Source organism: Setaria viridis, chromosome 3 (genome assembly GCF_005286985.2).
Source record: "Setaria viridis chromosome 3, Setaria_viridis_v4.0, whole genome shotgun sequence".
Lineage (NCBI taxonomy): Eukaryota > Viridiplantae > Streptophyta > Magnoliopsida > Poales > Poaceae > Setaria > Setaria viridis.
This window is the reverse complement of record NC_048265.2, coordinates 19,461,744-19,480,448: the sequence shown is the minus strand read 5'-3', so window position 1 is coordinate 19,480,448 and position 18,705 is coordinate 19,461,744. Positions and strand designations below refer to the sequence as shown.

The window sequence follows — 18,705 nt, the reverse complement described above, 5'->3', positions numbered from 1 at the left end:
AGAGGCCGGGCGGGCGGGGAAGAGGGGGAGAACTCATTCCTTACTGGCTGGGCTGGCTTCCCATGGAAATCTAGGCCCAAATAGTAATGCGCATGCACTTCGCAGCCCGCATTCGCACTCACTGCACAGCACGACAGCACAACAAAGGATCTCGTCTACGGATCCCATCTGACAGTCCTGGCCCCTGAGCTGACATCCTTGATAACAACGGCCTGCAGGAGTGCAGGTGCTCATGGCACACGCACCCAGACCCAGGACACCATAAATTGACTTGATCCCCCTTCACGTCGCCGAGAATGGCATCCGAACGCTGGGTCAACGCGCTACACCCCTCGTCCGCCGCTTCCCTGCTGTGCTTGGCTCGTCCAAAATCGTAGGGGTGACCTGAATTTCCCGTCCTTTGGGATCGGGGACTGCGCCAGATCTCACTTGGGTCCTCGCGCGATGCGGCGGCAGCGGCAAGAACACAGTGGGACGACGGGATATGGAGGAGCGCTAGTTTACGGCCGGGTCCAGTAATTCGCAACACGCAGTCCCGCGCCGGCCCTGGGCCCTGGCACGATCAATGCAGCAAGATCGATCGCCACTACGCTCCCTTGGTCCCCTGGGCCCTGTGGCCCATCACATCATCATCCTTCATCATCAGCGGTTGAGATTTGATGCCACCAAATCCCACCGAGAGAGAGAGGGGGGGATAAAGGAAGGAAGGGGCAACGATCAGGCACGATTACGTGGGCCAGATTCCTTTCTCGAAGGACACTCCCAACCGTTTCATGACATTAAGGGGTGTTATCCCCGGCTAAACTTTAGTATCTGTTACATCAAATGTTTAGATACTAATTAGAAGTATTAAATATAGACTATTTACAAAATTCATTGTACAGATGGAGGCTAAACAGCGAGATGAATCTATTAAACCTAATTAGTCCATGATTTGACATTGTGCTCCTACAGTAACCATTTGCTAATGATAGATTACTTAGGTTTAATAGATTCATCTCGCCGTTTAGCCTCCATCCCTGTAATTAGTTTTATAATAAACCTGCTAATTAACCTTCGAATATGAATATTCGATATAATACGGAATAAACTTTAGCTAGCTCAGGATCCAAACCCTCTGCCACATAAGAAAAAAAATGACATGGTAAGGAGCCATTTTGAGAAAAGAGAAAAAAAAAAGTACTCCGTTTCCTACGTGAGAAATCAGGTCGTCGCGCCATCCAATGCACCTAGAAACTGACTATTCCACGTTGAGGGCGAGATCGTTTCCTCACCACCCATTTCGCGGGCCCCACCATTCTCGGTGATGGAGAAGGAGTTTCTCCATGTGATGTCTGGGTGACATGGCGTCGTGACTCTGCTCGTAGAAATCGACTGCGCGAACCAAAGCACGCACGCACGCCGCGCAGCATTATCCGATGCAGCAGAACGCGGAGCAAAGCAAGCAACTGCGACGCGGCACGAGGCTCGGGTCAGGGCCATCACGTGTCACTTGGCGCTGGTCTCATGGGGGAACGAGCGGGACAGCTGCATGTGAGCTACTACGGCGCCCAATTACGGTCTGTTCAGTACTTTTTCCCAACTTTAACACTATGAAAAAAAATACTCATAACATCAAACTTGTCATGAAGTGCTAAATGTAGATGAAATCAAAAACTAATTGCACAGTTTTGTTGAACTTTGCGAGACGAATCTTTTAAAACTAATAAGCCCTTGTTTACTTCCCTCCAAACTCCCAACTTTGACACTATGCAAAAAGAAGATTCCACATCACATCAAACTTGCGGTACATGTATGGAGTACTAAATGTAGACGAAATCAAAAACTAATTGCACAGTTTTGTTGTACTTTGCGAGACGAATCTTTTGAGCCTAATTAGTCAATATTTGGACAATAATTCACAAATACAAACGAAACGCTACAGTGTCGCATTTATGGCAAAATGCCAATTTGGCACCTCCCAACTTGGGAAGTAAACAAGGGCTAAGTCAATGTTTGGATAATAATTCACAAATACAAACGAAATCCTACAGTGACGTATTTATAGCAAAATGCAAACTTTATCACTCTCAATTTAGAAACTAACCCAGGCCTACTTCGCCACATCCAATGTTGCTGTCAGCCTGATGCCGCCGGCGGCCGCGCCATTTAGGGTGCGATTGGTTTCCTTCTCTGCCGAGCCTGGCTCGCACCACCCATCCAGGCTCCCGTCGGCCAGGCTCGCCAGATGCAACCTCCTTTTGATTGGTTGATGTTTGCATGCAGCCTGACTTGCGTGGGAAGTTGATTGGTTGTCTGCTCCGCTGCGTTTTTTTGCCTGCGCGCTGCATCCATGCATCCGCCGCTGCATCCCGGGAGCCTGGCTCTGGAGATACGAAGGATTTGGTCGCATCGCGGGAGCCAGACTCCAGACGTCCTTTTGCATCCCGCGAGCCAGGCCCAGCAAGCAGCGCAGGCAACCAATCGCATGGAGGTCGCACGCGGAGAGCTCGCATCCGGCCTGATGCAGGGAACCAATCGCACCCTTACTGCTGCTGCTGCACGCTGCAGCCCTGCACTACAAGCTCCCGGCCGAAAGCAGGTAGCAAAATCACCCGACTCCAAAGATAGATAAACAGCTTTGGATGGCACACTCCGTCTAACTCTACCGTCTATCCATTGGAAGTTCCATACACTTGGGTACCCAAATTAACCACTCATCTATGGACACAATCACCGTAAAGGCAATGCGATCCAAACAGGCGTTATGGATTTACACGTGCTGGCATTTGGCGGTAAGCTACTTTACCTACCCGGCCTAGCCAAGCTACCGGACCCGATCCCTTTCTTCCCACCCCTTCCTTTATGTTTTTTTTTCCTTTCACAAATCACAAGCATCGTCCTAGATTCCTCACTGAACAGGACCATCACCGTAGGTCTTCCACCACTCACCAAAAGTCCAAAGCAACCCCACCAGCGCCTCCACTCCATTTCTCCTCCTACCCCAAACCCAACCCCTCCCGTCTCCTGCTCTCCAGCCCCCACACCAAACCCAGGTCACCACCACATGACACGCTCGGCTCGAGGATGCGTTGCGTGCCGTGTCCATCGCCGGGTTGTCATCTATCGACCCCATCCCTTCGACCCTTTCCCGTGCACCGGCGTTTGGCAGAGCCCGGAACGGCATCGGCGACGCATCTGCACCAAAGGCAGATTAAACTTTAGTCCTATCACATCGGATATTCGGATGCTAATTATGATGACTAAATATGAGCTAATTACAAAACTAATAGCAGAACCCCTAGGCTAAATCGCGAGACGAATTTATTAAGCCTAATTAATTCATCATTAGCGAATGGTTACTGTAGCACCACATTGTCAAATCATGAACTAATTAGGCTTAATAGATTCGTCTCGCGATTTAGCATAGGAGTTGTGCAATTAGTTTTGTAATTAACTAATGTTTAATACTCCTAATTACTGTCCAAACATCCGATGTGACAGGATTTTAGCCCTGTGTGCCAAACACCCAGTAAATTTTTCGCATGCCCTTATCAGTTATCACCATCATTTGCATCCAAAGGGTGTCCAGCACCAGCAGCGGCCTCCTTTTGTTTTGTTCTGCCTTTGTTTGTTGTTTGCTGGCGCATTACCTATCATCGTGAACTACTCGATCGTCGTACCCGGCCTCCCACTCCCCCGCCCGGACAGCGCAAAAGGCCGGCGCTTTCGGATTCTAGCACCGGCAGTTCGTGCTGACAGCCTGCGCGGCCCGGCCAGTTACCGGTGATCGCCGATCATTAGTAGGTGCGCGATCTCCGTCGCTCCCCAAAGTCCCCATCCACCTCCTTTGTCTCCACACATTCCTGCAGTCCGGCTGCATTTTATTTTTATACATATATCTATATATCTTTCTCAAAAAATATACTCCCTCTATCCTAAATTATAAGTCGTGTTGACTTTTTTGATATATTCACTTTGCTATGTATATAGATATAACAATATATCTAGATGCATAGCAAAGTGGATGTAAAAAAAAAAGTCAAAGCGGGAGGGAGTATATCTATATATCATCTGACGAGTAGGTTCTGCAGCGGAGGGAGGGACACTGTACTGTAGTAACTATACCACCCGGCCGGCGCTCTGCGAGCCGGCGGTCTTGCGTAGGATGGCGTCGGCTGCGAGGCTGCTGCTGGTGCTGCTCGCGGCGGCGGTCGGGCTGTGCGCCGGCGCCGGCCGCGGCGGCGGGCGCGTCGACCTGTGGCCAATGCCGGCGTCGGTGGCCCGCGGGGCGCAGACGCTCCTCGTCAGCAAGGACCTCAAGCTGTCCACGGCCGGGAGCAGCTACACCGACGGGAAGGGCATCCTCAGGGAGGCGTTGCAGCGGATGGTGGCCGTCGTCGAGCTCGACCACGTCATCAACGGGAGCTACCCCCGGGGCTCGCCCGTGCTCGCCGGCGTCCGCGTCGTCGTCCGCTCCCCCAACGACGAGGTACGCAACGCGCGCCCGGCCGACGGAGTGACGGGCCTGCTGCTCACCTGCATTCTCTGCTTCTTGCTGATGGCTCTTCATCAATTTTGCAGCTCAACTTCGGGGTGGACGAATCGTACAAGCTGTCGGTGCCCGCGACCGGGAATCCGCTCTACGCGCAGATCGAGGTTAGTGAAAAGGCTGTGCTGAAATCTCGATGCCTCTGCTAGCGCCTAGCAACGATGTGCGGTAGGAACTTGATGGATAACATCAGGAGCTGAAAATTCTAGAGCCCACAGATTGATTTCTTCCCTCTGTGAATGAATGCATGTAGAGGAGCTAGTAAACTGCTATTTTATTTTCGTGGGGAACCAAACGACACAAGTGTTTGTGTCACGCCGATTTCGATCGAGACCGTACCCGGATGGCGACACAGACATCGCGTTCGCCTTACAAATATGCAATGCCCGCTGTACAGATGGGTCACTTGCTGTTCTTTCAGAAGATGCGTAGCAGAGCAGGGTAAAGTAACAGATATAGAGAAGAGAACAGTAGTGAACTTCGACGATACCTGCTTTTAGCATCTCCTCTGCTCTACAGAAGCAGTTGCCCTGTACCACCAACTCCACAACATTGTCTCGACTGCCCCAGGACGCTGGCTATTGACATAGAAACCTACCAGATTCGCCCCTGAGTCAGGCAATTAACATCTGCGAAGAAGATCGACTATGTAACATCCATGCAACACCTCATGTACTTGAAATACAGATAAAAATATTTGCACTACACCGATTAGTTTCTTATGACTCATCAAAAGCGGATAAAAATGTCAAAATGACGCATATCATTCTCATGCTTCCACTTGTTGCAATAACTTATTCAGCATAAAAATTGTGACACGTAGTTGGTGCCATATCACAATATTTTGCAGGCTCAAACAGTTTTTGGAGCGCTTCATGCCTTGGAGGTAACTCAACTTGAAAACCTATGTATGGATATAGGCAATTCACCCAATTATTACATCCAGGATATCTAACTGTAAATTTTGTATTCTTGCAGACATTTAGCCAATTGTGCAACTTTAATTTCAATGCAAGGCTGATTGAACTCCATTCGGCTCCTTGGACTATCATGGACATGCCCAGATTTCCGTACCGAGGGCTTCTTATTGGTATGCTACTATGGTAGTCTGAATTTTTCGTCCACTCTGGTAACAGCAATCATATTCTGGGTAACAAGCTTCTAAAATGAACTGATCACAGCTGATTCCAGATCATCAATGTTTCTACTTCTATTGGTTGAAAAACGTCCATCGTGTCTTTCTACTCTTATATAAAGCACTAATATATTCTGGAAACAAAAATGGATAGAACGTGTCCAGCAGTGAATCACAGGACACTTAAATAGCTTACTCCAAGACACCTAGTTAATACGAGATAGAGCATAAGTAAGACCGGTGGTGACACACTCCGTAGCACAGTAAAACTACACTGTTCTTGAATATAATTAGTAGAACTACAAAATACACCAACAATTAACAGAAAATCTGAAAAAACAGCAGAGTTCTCTCTCTCACCTCTTAAATTTATGCACACAACCATATACATCATTTATTCATCAGATTGTTTTTAATCGCCTGGACAACCACCATGAAGAACAATTGTAAGATTGCTTAACACAAGTTTTATGCTTTCTATATTCAATAATCTTATATGCATAATGCATCTAAACCCAAGATTCTTCATGAGAAAAACTTGATCTAATAGCTCATCTATTATCAACAAATTGTTTGAAGGGAAGCATCAATATTAACTTGCTTATTGTATGCTACAGATACTTCAAGGCATTATCTTCCTGTCCCAGTGATAAAAAGTGTAATTGATTCAATGACCTTCAGTAAACTGGTACGTTTTCCTTTCCACATGCAAAGTTCATTAATCCTTACTGCTTCTATTCCTTTACTGAGAAGTTCTTAAACATAATTTTCTTAAATTGGTTCCAGCTAAGTCATATGATCCGTGCAATCTATCATCACACAGAACGTTCTTCATTGGCATATCGTGGATGAGGAATCATTCCCCCTTCAAATACCTTCATACCCAAAATTATGGAATGGTGCATACTCTTATTCAGAGAGATATACATTTGATGATGCTATCGACATTGTTCAGTGAGTCCTGCTTTTGTTATTTTACTGGAACTATTCTTCAGTAATCAGACAACATCTAGACCTAGACTTTTAAGTGGTAAACAACAACATGCCAGCAAAACTCTGGAAAAAACAACTTTACTATAGTATGAAAAGGAAACTCAAAAGAACTCCAAATTTGTTTCACCCTTTGCTTAGACTCTACTGTAGAGGTTTCCCCAAGTTTGACTTACTGGAAATTCACAGGTATGCTGAAAAACGAGGTGTGAATGTCTTGGCTGAGATTGATGTACCTGGCCATGCTCTCTCATGGTAAGATTAATTTAATTATGTACAATACTAGTCTTTTCTAGAAAATGGATCACAATTTTCAAAGTATTATTGATGCATAATTTAATATTTGGTTTTCATGCATTGTAGACTCACATTATATCATTAGTATGTAGAAGCACATTTGTCTTACATATGAAATAATATAAGGAGATTTAAGATTGAGCATACCTAAAACTTTCTGGACTTCTCTTGTTTCAGGGGTGTCGGATATCCATCATTGTGGCCATCAGCTACATGTAAAGAACCGCTCGATGTCAGCAATGACTTTACATTCCAAGTGATTAATGGAATTCTTTCAGGTCATGCACTGTCAAAGAAATTATTCCAGATTTAGACCCCAAGTCAACACTTGAAAGATCAACTGTAATACGTCTTCGTGGCTTTGTCACTAAAAAGAATGAAATAGCATGTTATACTAAAATTCAGCAACAAAAAACATACTTGAATGGCCAGAATAATAAGCCAATCATAGGAGAAAATAACATAGTGGTTTCATTTAATACTAAATCAATGGCATTAACTTTGGTTGTATTTTCAGATTTCAGCAAGATTTTTAAGTTCAAGTTTGTCCATTTGGGAGGAGATGAAGTAAACACAAGTAAGCTTGCAGAAATCTGTAATCTGTAAAGCAAAATTATGTATGTTAGAATCTATTCATGCTATATTATGATTTCAGGTTGCTGGACTACCACACCACGCATTAAATCATGGTATGTACTTATCCAGGAAAGAGAACATAGGAAAATGGGCTAATTTGATACGACACTTGATAACCTTTCTGTTTATTGCTATTGGTACAAACTTCCATGGGTCAATCATCCATTCTGATCAAAAGTGTTTTTCCTGGTTGGCAGGTTGATTAAACATGGCATGAATGAATCCGATGCCTACAGATATTTTGTACTGAGAGCTCAAAAGATAGCAATATCACATGGTTATGACATCATTAACTGGTAGGGTGACTGCTGTTACTAGTTTTTGCAGATTAAAATTTTCCAGCTAGTTCTAACAAACAGTTTCTCATCCTTGTAGGGAAGAGACATTTAACAACTTTGGAGACAAGTTGGATCGTAAAACTGTGGTGCATAACTGGTATCTCCTCGTAGTCTATTGGCTGATACTTGAGAAATATTTACTAGCATCCTTGCACCCCTAGCCAAACTGCACCAACAAATCTATTGGTGCAAACCATTCATAATTCTTAATTAAAAAATTTTAGTAACTTATATCCACAATTTTAAATAGAGATCTTTGGAACTTTTCATGCCCCCAAGTAATAGGATCACAGGACATATTCAGTGAAATCACATATTGAAGTAACCAGTTATCCCATCTGCTTAACTGCTACTTTTTCCTCATAACTTGGTAGGCTTGGAAGTGGAGTTGCAGAGAAAGTGGTTGCTGCTGGTCTGAGATGCATTGTGAGCAACCAGGATAAGTGGTACCTAGATCACCTGGATGCTACATGGGAAGGATTTTACATGAATGAACCATTGACAAATATCTACAACCCTCAACAGCAGAAATTGGTTCTTGGTGGTGAGGTATGCATGTGGGGTGAACACATAGACGCATCAGACATTCAGCAAACCATTTGGCCACGTGCTGCAGCAGCTGCAGGTATGATCAATTAAATATGATTTGACCTTCTAATTGTACCTACATTAAGAGTTTAGCAAAGGTAGTGCACGTGGACTATCAGTTATGAGGTACATGCAACTACGAAAAGGACTACTATACAACGAAGCATGCATCATGCCTGCATAGTATATTAGTATGAAAGGCATGATCAGTTTATCAGGTCCCTAAACACTCTAATCGCAAACTCATTATCATGTATGGTTTGATTTGAGTTCTCACACAAAACACTAAGTAACTCAAATTTGTATAACCTGTTGTCTCTGTATCAAGTTGCTTTTACTCACCAAATCACTTATTATTTTGAAGAGCGGTTGTGGACACCCATTGAGAAGCTTGCAAAGGATGCAGGATCAGTCACTGCAAGATTGGCACGCTTCAGGTGCTTGCTGAACCAAAGAGGGGTTGCTGCTGCACCACTAGCTGGTTATGGTCGTTCAGCGCCTTCAGACCCTGGTTCCTGTCTAAGGCAGTAGACATTCGTAGTCGTAGCAGTATATATGATTTCATAGAGGAGAATAATCATCATTCTGTTAGAAAATTAGGCATTATTCAGTATATTTTAATTGCGAAACTAATTATGTAAAACAACAATATTTCCATGACTGGTGAGTGAATTGAAGCACGTCCACGTGTTCTTGTTTAACACAATTTTAAGCATGAATAGAATGAAACAAAAAAGTTTCAGGGTGTACCTTGGGGGCGGGGCAGAGCCTCCGGCACTGGATGCACCGTTACTATTTGGATTAGTCATACTAATCCTAGGATGGCCTCAGTCGATGTAGTTGTACGAAATTGATGCCGGAAGAGATCGATACAGTGCAGTCCCACGAACGGCCTTTTGGTAGTAGAGGAAGTAGTCGACGTCGCAGACGGATAGTGCTTCGGCCACCAGGAATTGCAGACGGATAGTGCTTCGGCCACCAGGAAGTAGACGATGTAGTCGATCAGGGAGAGTGAGCAGTCGCGTTCAACGCTCCCCAAAAACCTTATCGTCTGCCTATCCCGAGCAGGATCTTCAGCAATAGGTGAGGTTCTGGAGGCTCTGCTCTTGCCAACACTGTGTGTGCAGCGCTAGCAATAGAGATGGCAGAATGCGCAGCAGAAAATAGAGAGGGAGAAGAGAGAAGTCATCAAAGACAGTCAATCCGCCTAGTAACCGTTGCGGAATATTCCAGAGTTTATTCCTTAGCCGTTACTGCATTCAACAGCAAAAGGTCGCATCATCTCATCTCGACACGTCCACGGCTCGGCTTGGCGAGCGTGTGCACGTGGCACGCCAATCTCATTTATTGACTTCCCAAATGGTGTACACAGAGTTCACCTTTTAAGTCAATTAAGATCCTCCTCAAATCCCTATGTGGGACTAAACACATAGCTCTCTAGCATTTATTAGTGGACTTTTAATTCTTTTAGTTGAATTAAATAAATGGGCCAAGCCCATATATTCCAACACATTCCGGCATTCGATTTACCACTCCGAGCAATTAAGAAGAGCTCGGATCAATGTAAGGCGCGGACCAACAGAAAGTTCTAATGGAATTCTATATCTGATGCTGTGTGGTATTCATTTGGAGATATCTGTGCTCAACTGCTCACCCCTTGAAAGCCATCATTAGTTCAGGGCCTATTGATGGAAAATGTATCCATAATTCCTACCCTGAATTTCTCAGGGCCGAAAAGGCTTTTTTGTTGCAGCCATGAGCATGGTGCAAAAATGAAAGGACTTCCTTTACAGAGAGACGTTGCCGGTTCGAAGAGATACGGTAGGAAAGAGAAATGGTAAAAAGCAAATCGCTACCGATTATTTCGCTCTGGCTCATGGCGAGTCAATTGAGACGCTGTGGACCCTCTGATCGTTTCTGTATGCGGATTAAAGGTCCTGTATATCTAGACGTACAGTAAAAAAATATAAATTTAGGATACCGATCTACAATATAAGGAAGGAGTAGTCTTTTATGCTATTCCCGGCAAATAAAGGACAACCCGTGTCCACCAACACATCCTTAAAAAAATTTGGGACACAATCGATCCATCCCACATAATTCCCGAATCAAACACATAATAATTGGAATTGCACAGCATAAAATAAACTAGCAACTAAACTATAAGCATTGGGTTGCCTAAACGGCTAAACCCGTATTACATCTGCCGAATCAAATACTCGCGAACTTGTAGTCTGTTGTATCTGGTGCATCGGCCGTCCGGCAAGCACTTCAAGGTACCTCGGCACCGGCGGCATCTCCAAGTCAGTGAGCCCCTCCAGCGCCTTCACCACCTCCGCCATCGTCGGCCGCGCGTCGACGTCGTCCTGGATGCACCAGCAGGCAACCTTGCACACCCTCCTCACCTCCTCGGCGTTCGCGTCCCCTCCCAGCTCCGGGTCCAGCAGCGCCTTCACGTCCCCCTCCGCCTCCACCAGCCTCCTCGCGGCCAGCAGCGGGAAGAACGTCGTCGCCGTTGCCGTCGCCGCATGATCGCCCGCGCCGCTCGACGACGAGTCCGGCTCAGACTTCCCGTGCTCGACGTTCCTCCTCCCGGACACGATCTCGAACAGCGTCATGCCGTAGCTGAACACGTCGGCCTTGGCGGTGATCGCCTCGCCGCCGATCCACTCCGGCGCGAGGTACCCGACGGTGCCGCGCATGGTGGTCAGCACCCGGCTGAAGTCTCTGCCGACGAGCTTGGCGAGCCCGAAGTCCGCCACCTTGGGCGCGAAGCCCGCGTCCAGGAGGATGTTCTCCGGCTTGACGTCGCAGTGGATGATGCGGTCCCGGCACTCGTCGTGCAGGTAGGCGAGCCCCTTCGCGACGCCGACGGCGATGTGGTGCCGCGCGCGCCAGCTGAGCGTGGGGGGCGTGGCGCCGAACAGTTGCCGGTCCAGCGAGCCGTTGGGCATGTACTCGTAGACGAGCAGCCTCCGGTCGCCGCCCTCGGAGCAGAAGCCCAGCAGGCGGATCAGGTTGACGTGCTGGATGGTGCCCAGCGTGCTCACCTCCGCGCGGAACTGCTTCTCGCCTTGCCGGAGACCCTCCAGCTTCTTGACAGCGACGGCGGCGCCGCCGTTGGGGAGCTGGCCGCGGAACACGGAGCCGAAGGAGCCGCCGCCGAGCTTGTCCGAAAAGTTCTTGGTCAGGGCCTGGAGGTCCCTGTACTCGAACCTGGTCACGCGTCCCTCGGCGGTGGTGATGGTGAGGCCTTGGATCCTTTTTGTTCGCCGTGCCATTGCTGTACGGACGACGATGATGGACGCGCACGAAGCAGACAATGGCGGTTGCGCCGACGGCGATCTCTACGGTCCTTCGCTTGTGGCTCCTCGCCATGGGGAACTCTGACGCGGCCAGCCTGAGGTAGAGGCTCCCCGCGCCGGCCAGCTGGTTGCCGTAACCCTCCTCGAGGTTTTGCAGCTCACCGTTCCACAGGACGCAGCTCCCATTGTACGCGTAGGCAGAGCACGCGCAGTTGCCGACGCACGCGCTCTCGCACTCGTCAGAGCTCGCCGCCCCGGTGACACGACCGTCTTCGGGGAGCCTCATGCCGTCCATGCGAAAGAACCTATCCACCTTTGTCCCGGATCCCGCAGCAGCAGCGGCGGCGCTGCCGTTGTTGCCGCACTGCAGCTCGGTGTTCCGCACGCAGCCGCCGGTGGTGTCGCCGAGGCTCCAGCTCACGGCGTCCCGCGGCGTGAACCCCCTGGCGCAGGCGCACGCGGCGGCGGCGTCGCTGCAGACGCCGAAGGCGCCGCAGCCGCGCGGCACCGCGCACCGCGCCTTGGGCTCGGCGTACACCAGGTTCCACCGCTGGAAGGCCTCGACCCAGAACCACCCCTTGACCTGCCCGGACACGTCCGTGACGAAGCGGTACACGGTGGAGTTGTCGGCGAAGCTGTAGGTGAAGTAGCTCTCCCTGTCGTTGTCCACGAACCGGAAGCTGTACCCGGAGTCGCCGCCCGACGCTGCCACCTCCGGCGCGCCGGTGAAGAAGCGGCCGTTCCAGTCGCCGGTGAGCCAGTACTTCCGCGTGCCGTTCCACAGCAGCACGTACTGCGGCGCGCCGGCCGGGTCGAGCTGGAGCGTGTACATCCCGGGGGCGGGGTCCCCGCGCGCCCTCCACGAGGTCATGCCCTGGATGGCGCCGGTGGCCTTGTCCCGCCTCAGCTTCCCGCCGGGCAGCCACGTGTCGCCGATGTGGTCGAAGCTCTGCCACAGCACGTCCGAGGCGTTCGACGCCGGCGCGAGCACGAGGTTGCCCGTATCGAGGAGGACGGCGGCGACCGTGGCGTTACTGGCGTTACCGGTGGCGGTTGTGGACCAGACGGGCGAGCCCGACGGGTCGAGCAGGGCGAGGTTGCCGTCGGGCGCGATGGCGAGCCGCGAGGCCGCCGGGTCGGAGACGGGCCTGTCGCGGTTGGCCACCCAGACCGGCGTCCGCACGGCGATGTTGTTGTACCAGATGCCGACGTACCATCTGCCAGAGACTCCTCCGTCTGCCGAGAGAACAGGGAGCACAGCATGTCAGGGCACGTTAGTTTAAGAGCAGCTTTTACATGCATGATTACGTGTACCATGGGTGCACTACTGCACTGTGCCCGTTTGCCGTCACTGTTCACGTGCATACGAGGTTGCACTTGTATACACACATACGTATGACACATGTACGTTCCATATATATAGTCACGTGCGTACATACCTGGCTGGAAGAAGCCCATCGCGAACTTGCCGCCGCGGGAGACGAGCTTGGCGTCGCCGGAGAGCGGCCGGCCGGCGGTGACCGTGTCCTGGGCGCGCACGGGCAGGGGTACGTGCGCGGCGACCAGCGCTATTAGGAGCACGAGCGTGGCGTGATCCAGCAGGGAAGACGACGCGCGTGCAGCACCCGCCATCTCGTTGCCCACAGGTGGTCGTGCGCACCTTGCCCCCGGCGGCGGCGGCAGCAGCAGGAGATATATACCTGTGGCGCCTATAGACCGACGGCTGATTCGTCGATCGCGGCGCCGAGCCGCCGGCGACTCCGACCTGGCGGTCGTTCGCGTGGCGTGTAGCAGGTGTAGCACGGGCCACAGGGATCGTCGGTCAGCAGTCGCGCCACTGAGGCTGCTAATTAAGCATTCGCGTCAAATTAAATCGCTATGGGTGATTTGCGCGTCTTTTTCTCAGGCTACCTCTTGTTGTGGTGTTGTCGTTGTGGGGGGTGGTTGATGACTGTGCCAGCCAAGTGTTCGTTTGACCAGGAATGATAGACCCCGATCGGGTCAGAAAACCCCCGGGATCTATTTGGAGTTGTTTACGTCTTATTTATTACCATTCCTAATATTTATTGCTTGTAATGAAACATAAGGAACATGAACAAATAAGATTCAGATAATGCCAAATAGAACACCAATTGATAGGTTGCATTTTCAGTAAATATTTGGCACCAATTTGATATTTTTTCATTTGAAATGAATTAGTTATGAATTTTTTAAATAAACCTAAAATTTTAAAATTTCTAAAAAAATGCAAAACTGCCCTTAAACCCACCCAAAGAGACAAATTTATTCAGTTTTAACAATTGGATGGCCCTTCCTATCCGGTTTTGTAGTTGCAGTTGAAAATCAAACTTCCACGCGCGGTAAATTGTAGGGTGAAAATAGGGTTTTTTCATTAAAAAAAGAGACAACGTTAGATAAGTGGAATGGAGAGAGAGCCGGAGAGGCGGCACGCAGAGAAGTGAGGAGGATGCTAGATACTAGCTAGATAAATGGTAAACCTACGCCGTGTCGAGTGCACGATGATGGCACACTGGGTAAAATAAAGGAATAAAAGATGCGGCATACCAAGAGAATAATGCATGTAGAACCAACTGTTACAAAAGGTGCTGATAAATAGATATACAAAATCTCATTCAATTCTCGAGGATATGGGAGAATAAAAAAAAACTAAACTGTATAAAGCCTCATGGTTTTATTTTACTCCGGGATTCGAGGAAAAAGTATGCAGAGATGCTTCCGCAATCGCTGACTGCGGGCGGGACACTGCTCTATGTTGTTTTGACACGAGAATGGAGACCATCAGCATCTCTTTCTTGGTGATGATGAGAAAAGGTCATATACCTACTCTGAATTGTTCTGGAAATTCGCCTTAAGCTACTGGTCCAAGTCTGAAGTCTCGAAATTAAAGGCTGGAGTTAGGTGATTAGTAAGATAGTGTATTGGTGCACCTCTTCCTTTCAGTAATAGCTAACCTAACGTGGTGGTGTCAACAGTCAACTGAACCTCGGTCTAAGAAATTTTGGGCTCCCGGTACGGCAAGAAAGGAGGAGGGTTCAACACAGTAAAAGGCCAAAATCTGGCCCAGCTCAGCCGCTTCTCTAGCTAAAAGGCCTCTATAAGTAACCCACCAATGAATGAGCCCAAGGAGCCCGCAGGCCCAACTTCTCCGCTTTCTAATAGTAAGTGCCTAACCTGCTTGCGGGCCGGCCTGGCCTTCCTCCTAACTCGTACGCCTTTATTAAAAAAAAACAAAAAGAAAAAACTCGTACGCCGCCGCCTCCTCCAAGTTCTCCGGCGGCGGCAGGCCGGCAGCGCACCGCGCCCAGGCCGCCGCCGTGGGAGACAGCCGGCAGGTTCGAGACTGGCTTGACGACGTCTTCGTCTGCGCCTCTCACTCATCCGCGCGTTTATGACCGGCAAACGTTTCCAAGACACACCGACACGCTCGTCAGTGATCAGAGTCAAATCAAGGTACGCGCTTGGACTTTGATCGATCCCAGCGCGATGTCGTCGATGCGCCGGACTGCCGCCGGAGGGAGCGATCGAGAAGATTCGACAGCTGCTTCGGTCTGGCCGGCCTGCAGGATCGATCTGAGCAGCCTCTCGTCTTGCTGCAGACCTCGTCTTTTCCTCCAGTCGGTGGTGTTTGGTTCCTTAGTCCTAACTAAAATTACTATCCTATCGAATATTTAGATACTAACTAGGAGTATTAAATATAGACTTATTAAAAAACTAATTGTACAGATGGGAGCTAATTCACGAGATGAATCTATTAAGCCTAATTAATTCATAATTAGTTTTATAATTAATGGTTCTTCTAATTAATTTTCGAAAATTTAATGTGAGATCGACTATACTTTAGTCCTCCTAACACGCAGACTCTGCTGCTGCCTTCCCTGTCCTGAGGCCGGCCGGTCCTGCATGCCCGGGCACTGAGATTATTGAATGGAAGTTGGAATCTCTGCTCTCAAGGGACGATCGGAGTCAAGTCGTCGTGGTACGAGCAACAACTGTGCACTGACCATCCTGAATCTCGCGCGGTTTATGTTTCCCCACAGCCATAGGCCAGAGATAAATGAACCCGTGGTCCTCTGAGACTGTCATGCAGTCGGTGATGCATCTGCCGTACTGCTTACCCGTAGATCGAGTGCTGGATCGACCTTGCTCTACGCTCTACCAAATGGTGAGTGATTGCACGTACGGACGCAGTAACACGGCAGAACACAATTTTTTTGGGCGCGAATTCCCGGCCCGAAGTTTCATGAAAGATGTATGGGAGCTTTTGGTAGCCCCGACGACCTCTCAGCTAAGCTCAGATGGTGCAGTTGGGTATGTTCAGTAGCTTAAATGGAGTCGCGGGCCAAGCCTGGCGCATGCAAAAAAGTTATCCAGCCTGTATCGTATGGAATATCAAAATCGGTTATTCCACACAATACAGGCTAAAACGGTACTCGCGAGGGTGTTGCCGTCACCCCCTCTTTTTCCTCATGCACCAGCCATGCCGCCGCTCCTCACTATCGGAGCTGAGCCTCCCACGCCGCTCGAATTGAAGTTCCAACCATTGAAAATTAAGGTCCCTACAACCAAAATCGAGTTTCTACCAGCAAGATCGAGATTCCTGCCTTCCAAATCGAGCACCTTCCATGGAGATCGAGGTCCTCGGCTGCTGTCCTTCCATGGCGCACGCGGCAAAGAGCGGAGAGGCGGAGTGCGGCGCGAGAAGGTGGAGCGCTCTCGGGGGAGGGCAGATGCGGAGGACGCAGCGGCCTGCGGTGGCCACGGCAGCGCCAAGGAGGCGACGCGGCAGCCACCGCGTGAAGAGGCAGTTTGCGAAGGTCGCGTGCCACGCAGAGGAGGCGGCTTGCCGATGAGGTGGCCGGTGGTGGCCATAGCGGTGCTGAGGAGGAGGCGCGACTGCCACCATGTGGAGGAGGCGGCCTGTGGGGGTCCGCGATGGTTGTGGAGGCCATGGGACCACGGAAGTGGACGATTCACGAAAGCCGTGCTGACGCACGGAGGAGGTGGTGTGTAGCGGCTGCGACGGGGCGTGCGGGAGGAGGTGAGGCCCCTGCTACCGCAGGGAGCGGGGGAGGCAGCTCGGGGCAGCTGGCGACGGTCGGGGGAGAGAGGGTGGGATTTGCGAGGTGCACAATGGTGCTGGGGAGGAGGACGGAGGAGGAAAAATTGGTGGTAGCTATACCATGGCCCATATGCAGGACATATCAAATTCATCCAGGCTAACAAACACTATCTTAGCCCAGCTAGCAGCATAGGCTATAGATTTGCCATCAATATTTCTGCACCTTATGAGCCTAGCTGGACTGGCTCGAGCCGGCTCATGGGTCTAGCTGAGGCAGTACAGGCTGCCAAACACGCTCATAGATTGACTTTGCATACAAGATTTGCGGGGAAAAAAGAAAGGAGAGAAAGGATAAAAGACTAGAGTATACATATCTCATATGGGGGACCCATTTTGCTCAGTGCGCAACTATGGTTGCCCGTCAAGCTGCTGTCATCACGGCCGCCTCTTCTTTGGTTTGGTTGCTGTTTGCATAGGCCTCTTCGTGATCAGATTGCTCATCAGCGGCAAGCACCAGCTATGTATATAGATACGCTTTGATTTGGCTAATTTCAGGCCTAACCAAGTACTTCTATTGGACATGACAAATAGCCACGGGGCCATGGCCTATGCTAGCCATGTATAAGGAAGGTCCACCCTACACTCGATGTGTAATGTGTATGGGTAGTATCTATGCCATATTAGGGTCTATTTGGTAGGACTTTATCTAATTCTGATATTTTATGGGAGCTGATTCTCTGAGAGAAGTGATTCTGTGGGTGGAAGTGATTCTCTTTGATTCTCTAGCATAAACTCTTAAAATCAGGATGGAGAATCAGAATCAGAAAATCTATTTTTTCCAGCTCCCAATCTCTTAGGCCCTGTTTGGCATGGCTCCAACTCCGAGTAGAGCTGCTCCACTCCAGAACTCCAGGTGGAGCTCCAACTCCGAGTAGAGCTGCTCCACTCCAGAACTCCAGGTGGAGCTAGCTCCACTCTAGAACTCCAGAACTAAAATTGGATGTTTGGCTAGATGAGTGCTCTCAGCTCCAAAAAAAGATCGATTTCAATATGGATTGCCATTGTTGCCCCTAATTCAGGCCCTATTTGTTATCGTCTCTATCCCATCTTCTTCTCCTACCACGCTCTGCTCGGTGCTGTCCACGTCAAGCTCCGCGGCGGGACTTGGGCGGCAGGGCTGGGTGGCGACGGGGACGGGCGGCGGGGCTGGGCGGCAACGGGGGTGGGCGGCGGTAGGCGGCGGGGGCGGCCGGCGGCGGGGGCGGCCGGCGGCGGGGCTGAGCGGCGACGGGGGCGGGCGGCGGTGGGGCTGGGCGGCGGTGGGCGGCGGGGCTAGGCGGCAGGCGGGGCTCGGCGATGGCAGCGACGGGGGCGGGGGTGGCGACGGGCGGCGGGGCTAGGTGGCGACGGGGGTGGGGCGGCGACGGGCGGCAGGGCTGGGCGGGCAGGCGGACGCACGGGTGGGGAAATAAGGCGCGGGTGGGAGCTCGGGAGGAACAGAATGAAACGTTTTTTGTGTAACCAGTGGCATTGGTAGGTAATTACCCACCAACTCCATGAGGAGGTTCAAAAGAGGTTGTTTTGGAGCAGCAAAAGAGGTGCTCCAAAACTCCAGTTCCATTTGCACTACAGCTCCATGGAGTTAGCTGTTCCATGAAATTTTGGAGTTGAGGTGTTTGGCTGGATGTCATGGTGGAGTTGCTGGAGTTCTGGAGTGGTGTCATGCCAAACAGACCCTTAGTTCATTTCAGAATCAGCAGAGAATCACTTTTTTCTGGAAACTGTTTGGCAGAGCTCTTGTTGAA

General features: G+C 49.9%; 1 protein-coding gene and 1 pseudogene across 1 annotated transcript; one reads left to right on the top strand and one right to left on the bottom strand.

Annotated features, from left to right (window-relative positions):
* Positions 1-4,062: 4,062 nt before the first annotated feature.
* LOC117850697 (beta-hexosaminidase 3) lies at positions 4,063-9,221 on the top strand. The gene is made up of 14 exons (XM_034732555.2): positions 4,063-4,471; positions 4,564-4,638; positions 5,382-5,417; positions 5,510-5,621; positions 6,284-6,354; positions 6,490-6,620; positions 6,846-6,911; positions 7,131-7,231; positions 7,471-7,530; positions 7,609-7,642; positions 7,787-7,885; positions 7,965-8,024; positions 8,302-8,552; positions 8,880-9,221. The coding sequence occupies exons 1-14, from the start codon at positions 4,148-4,150 to the stop codon at positions 9,044-9,046; spliced, it is 1,587 nt and encodes a 528-aa protein (XP_034588446.1). The 5' UTR covers positions 4,063-4,147; the 3' UTR covers positions 9,047-9,221.
* A 1,323-nt stretch (positions 9,222-10,544) lies between these two features.
* On the bottom strand, positions 10,545-13,467 carry LOC117850453 (G-type lectin S-receptor-like serine/threonine-protein kinase At2g19130; annotated as a pseudogene).
* Between the last annotated feature and the right edge of the window lie 5,238 nt (positions 13,468-18,705).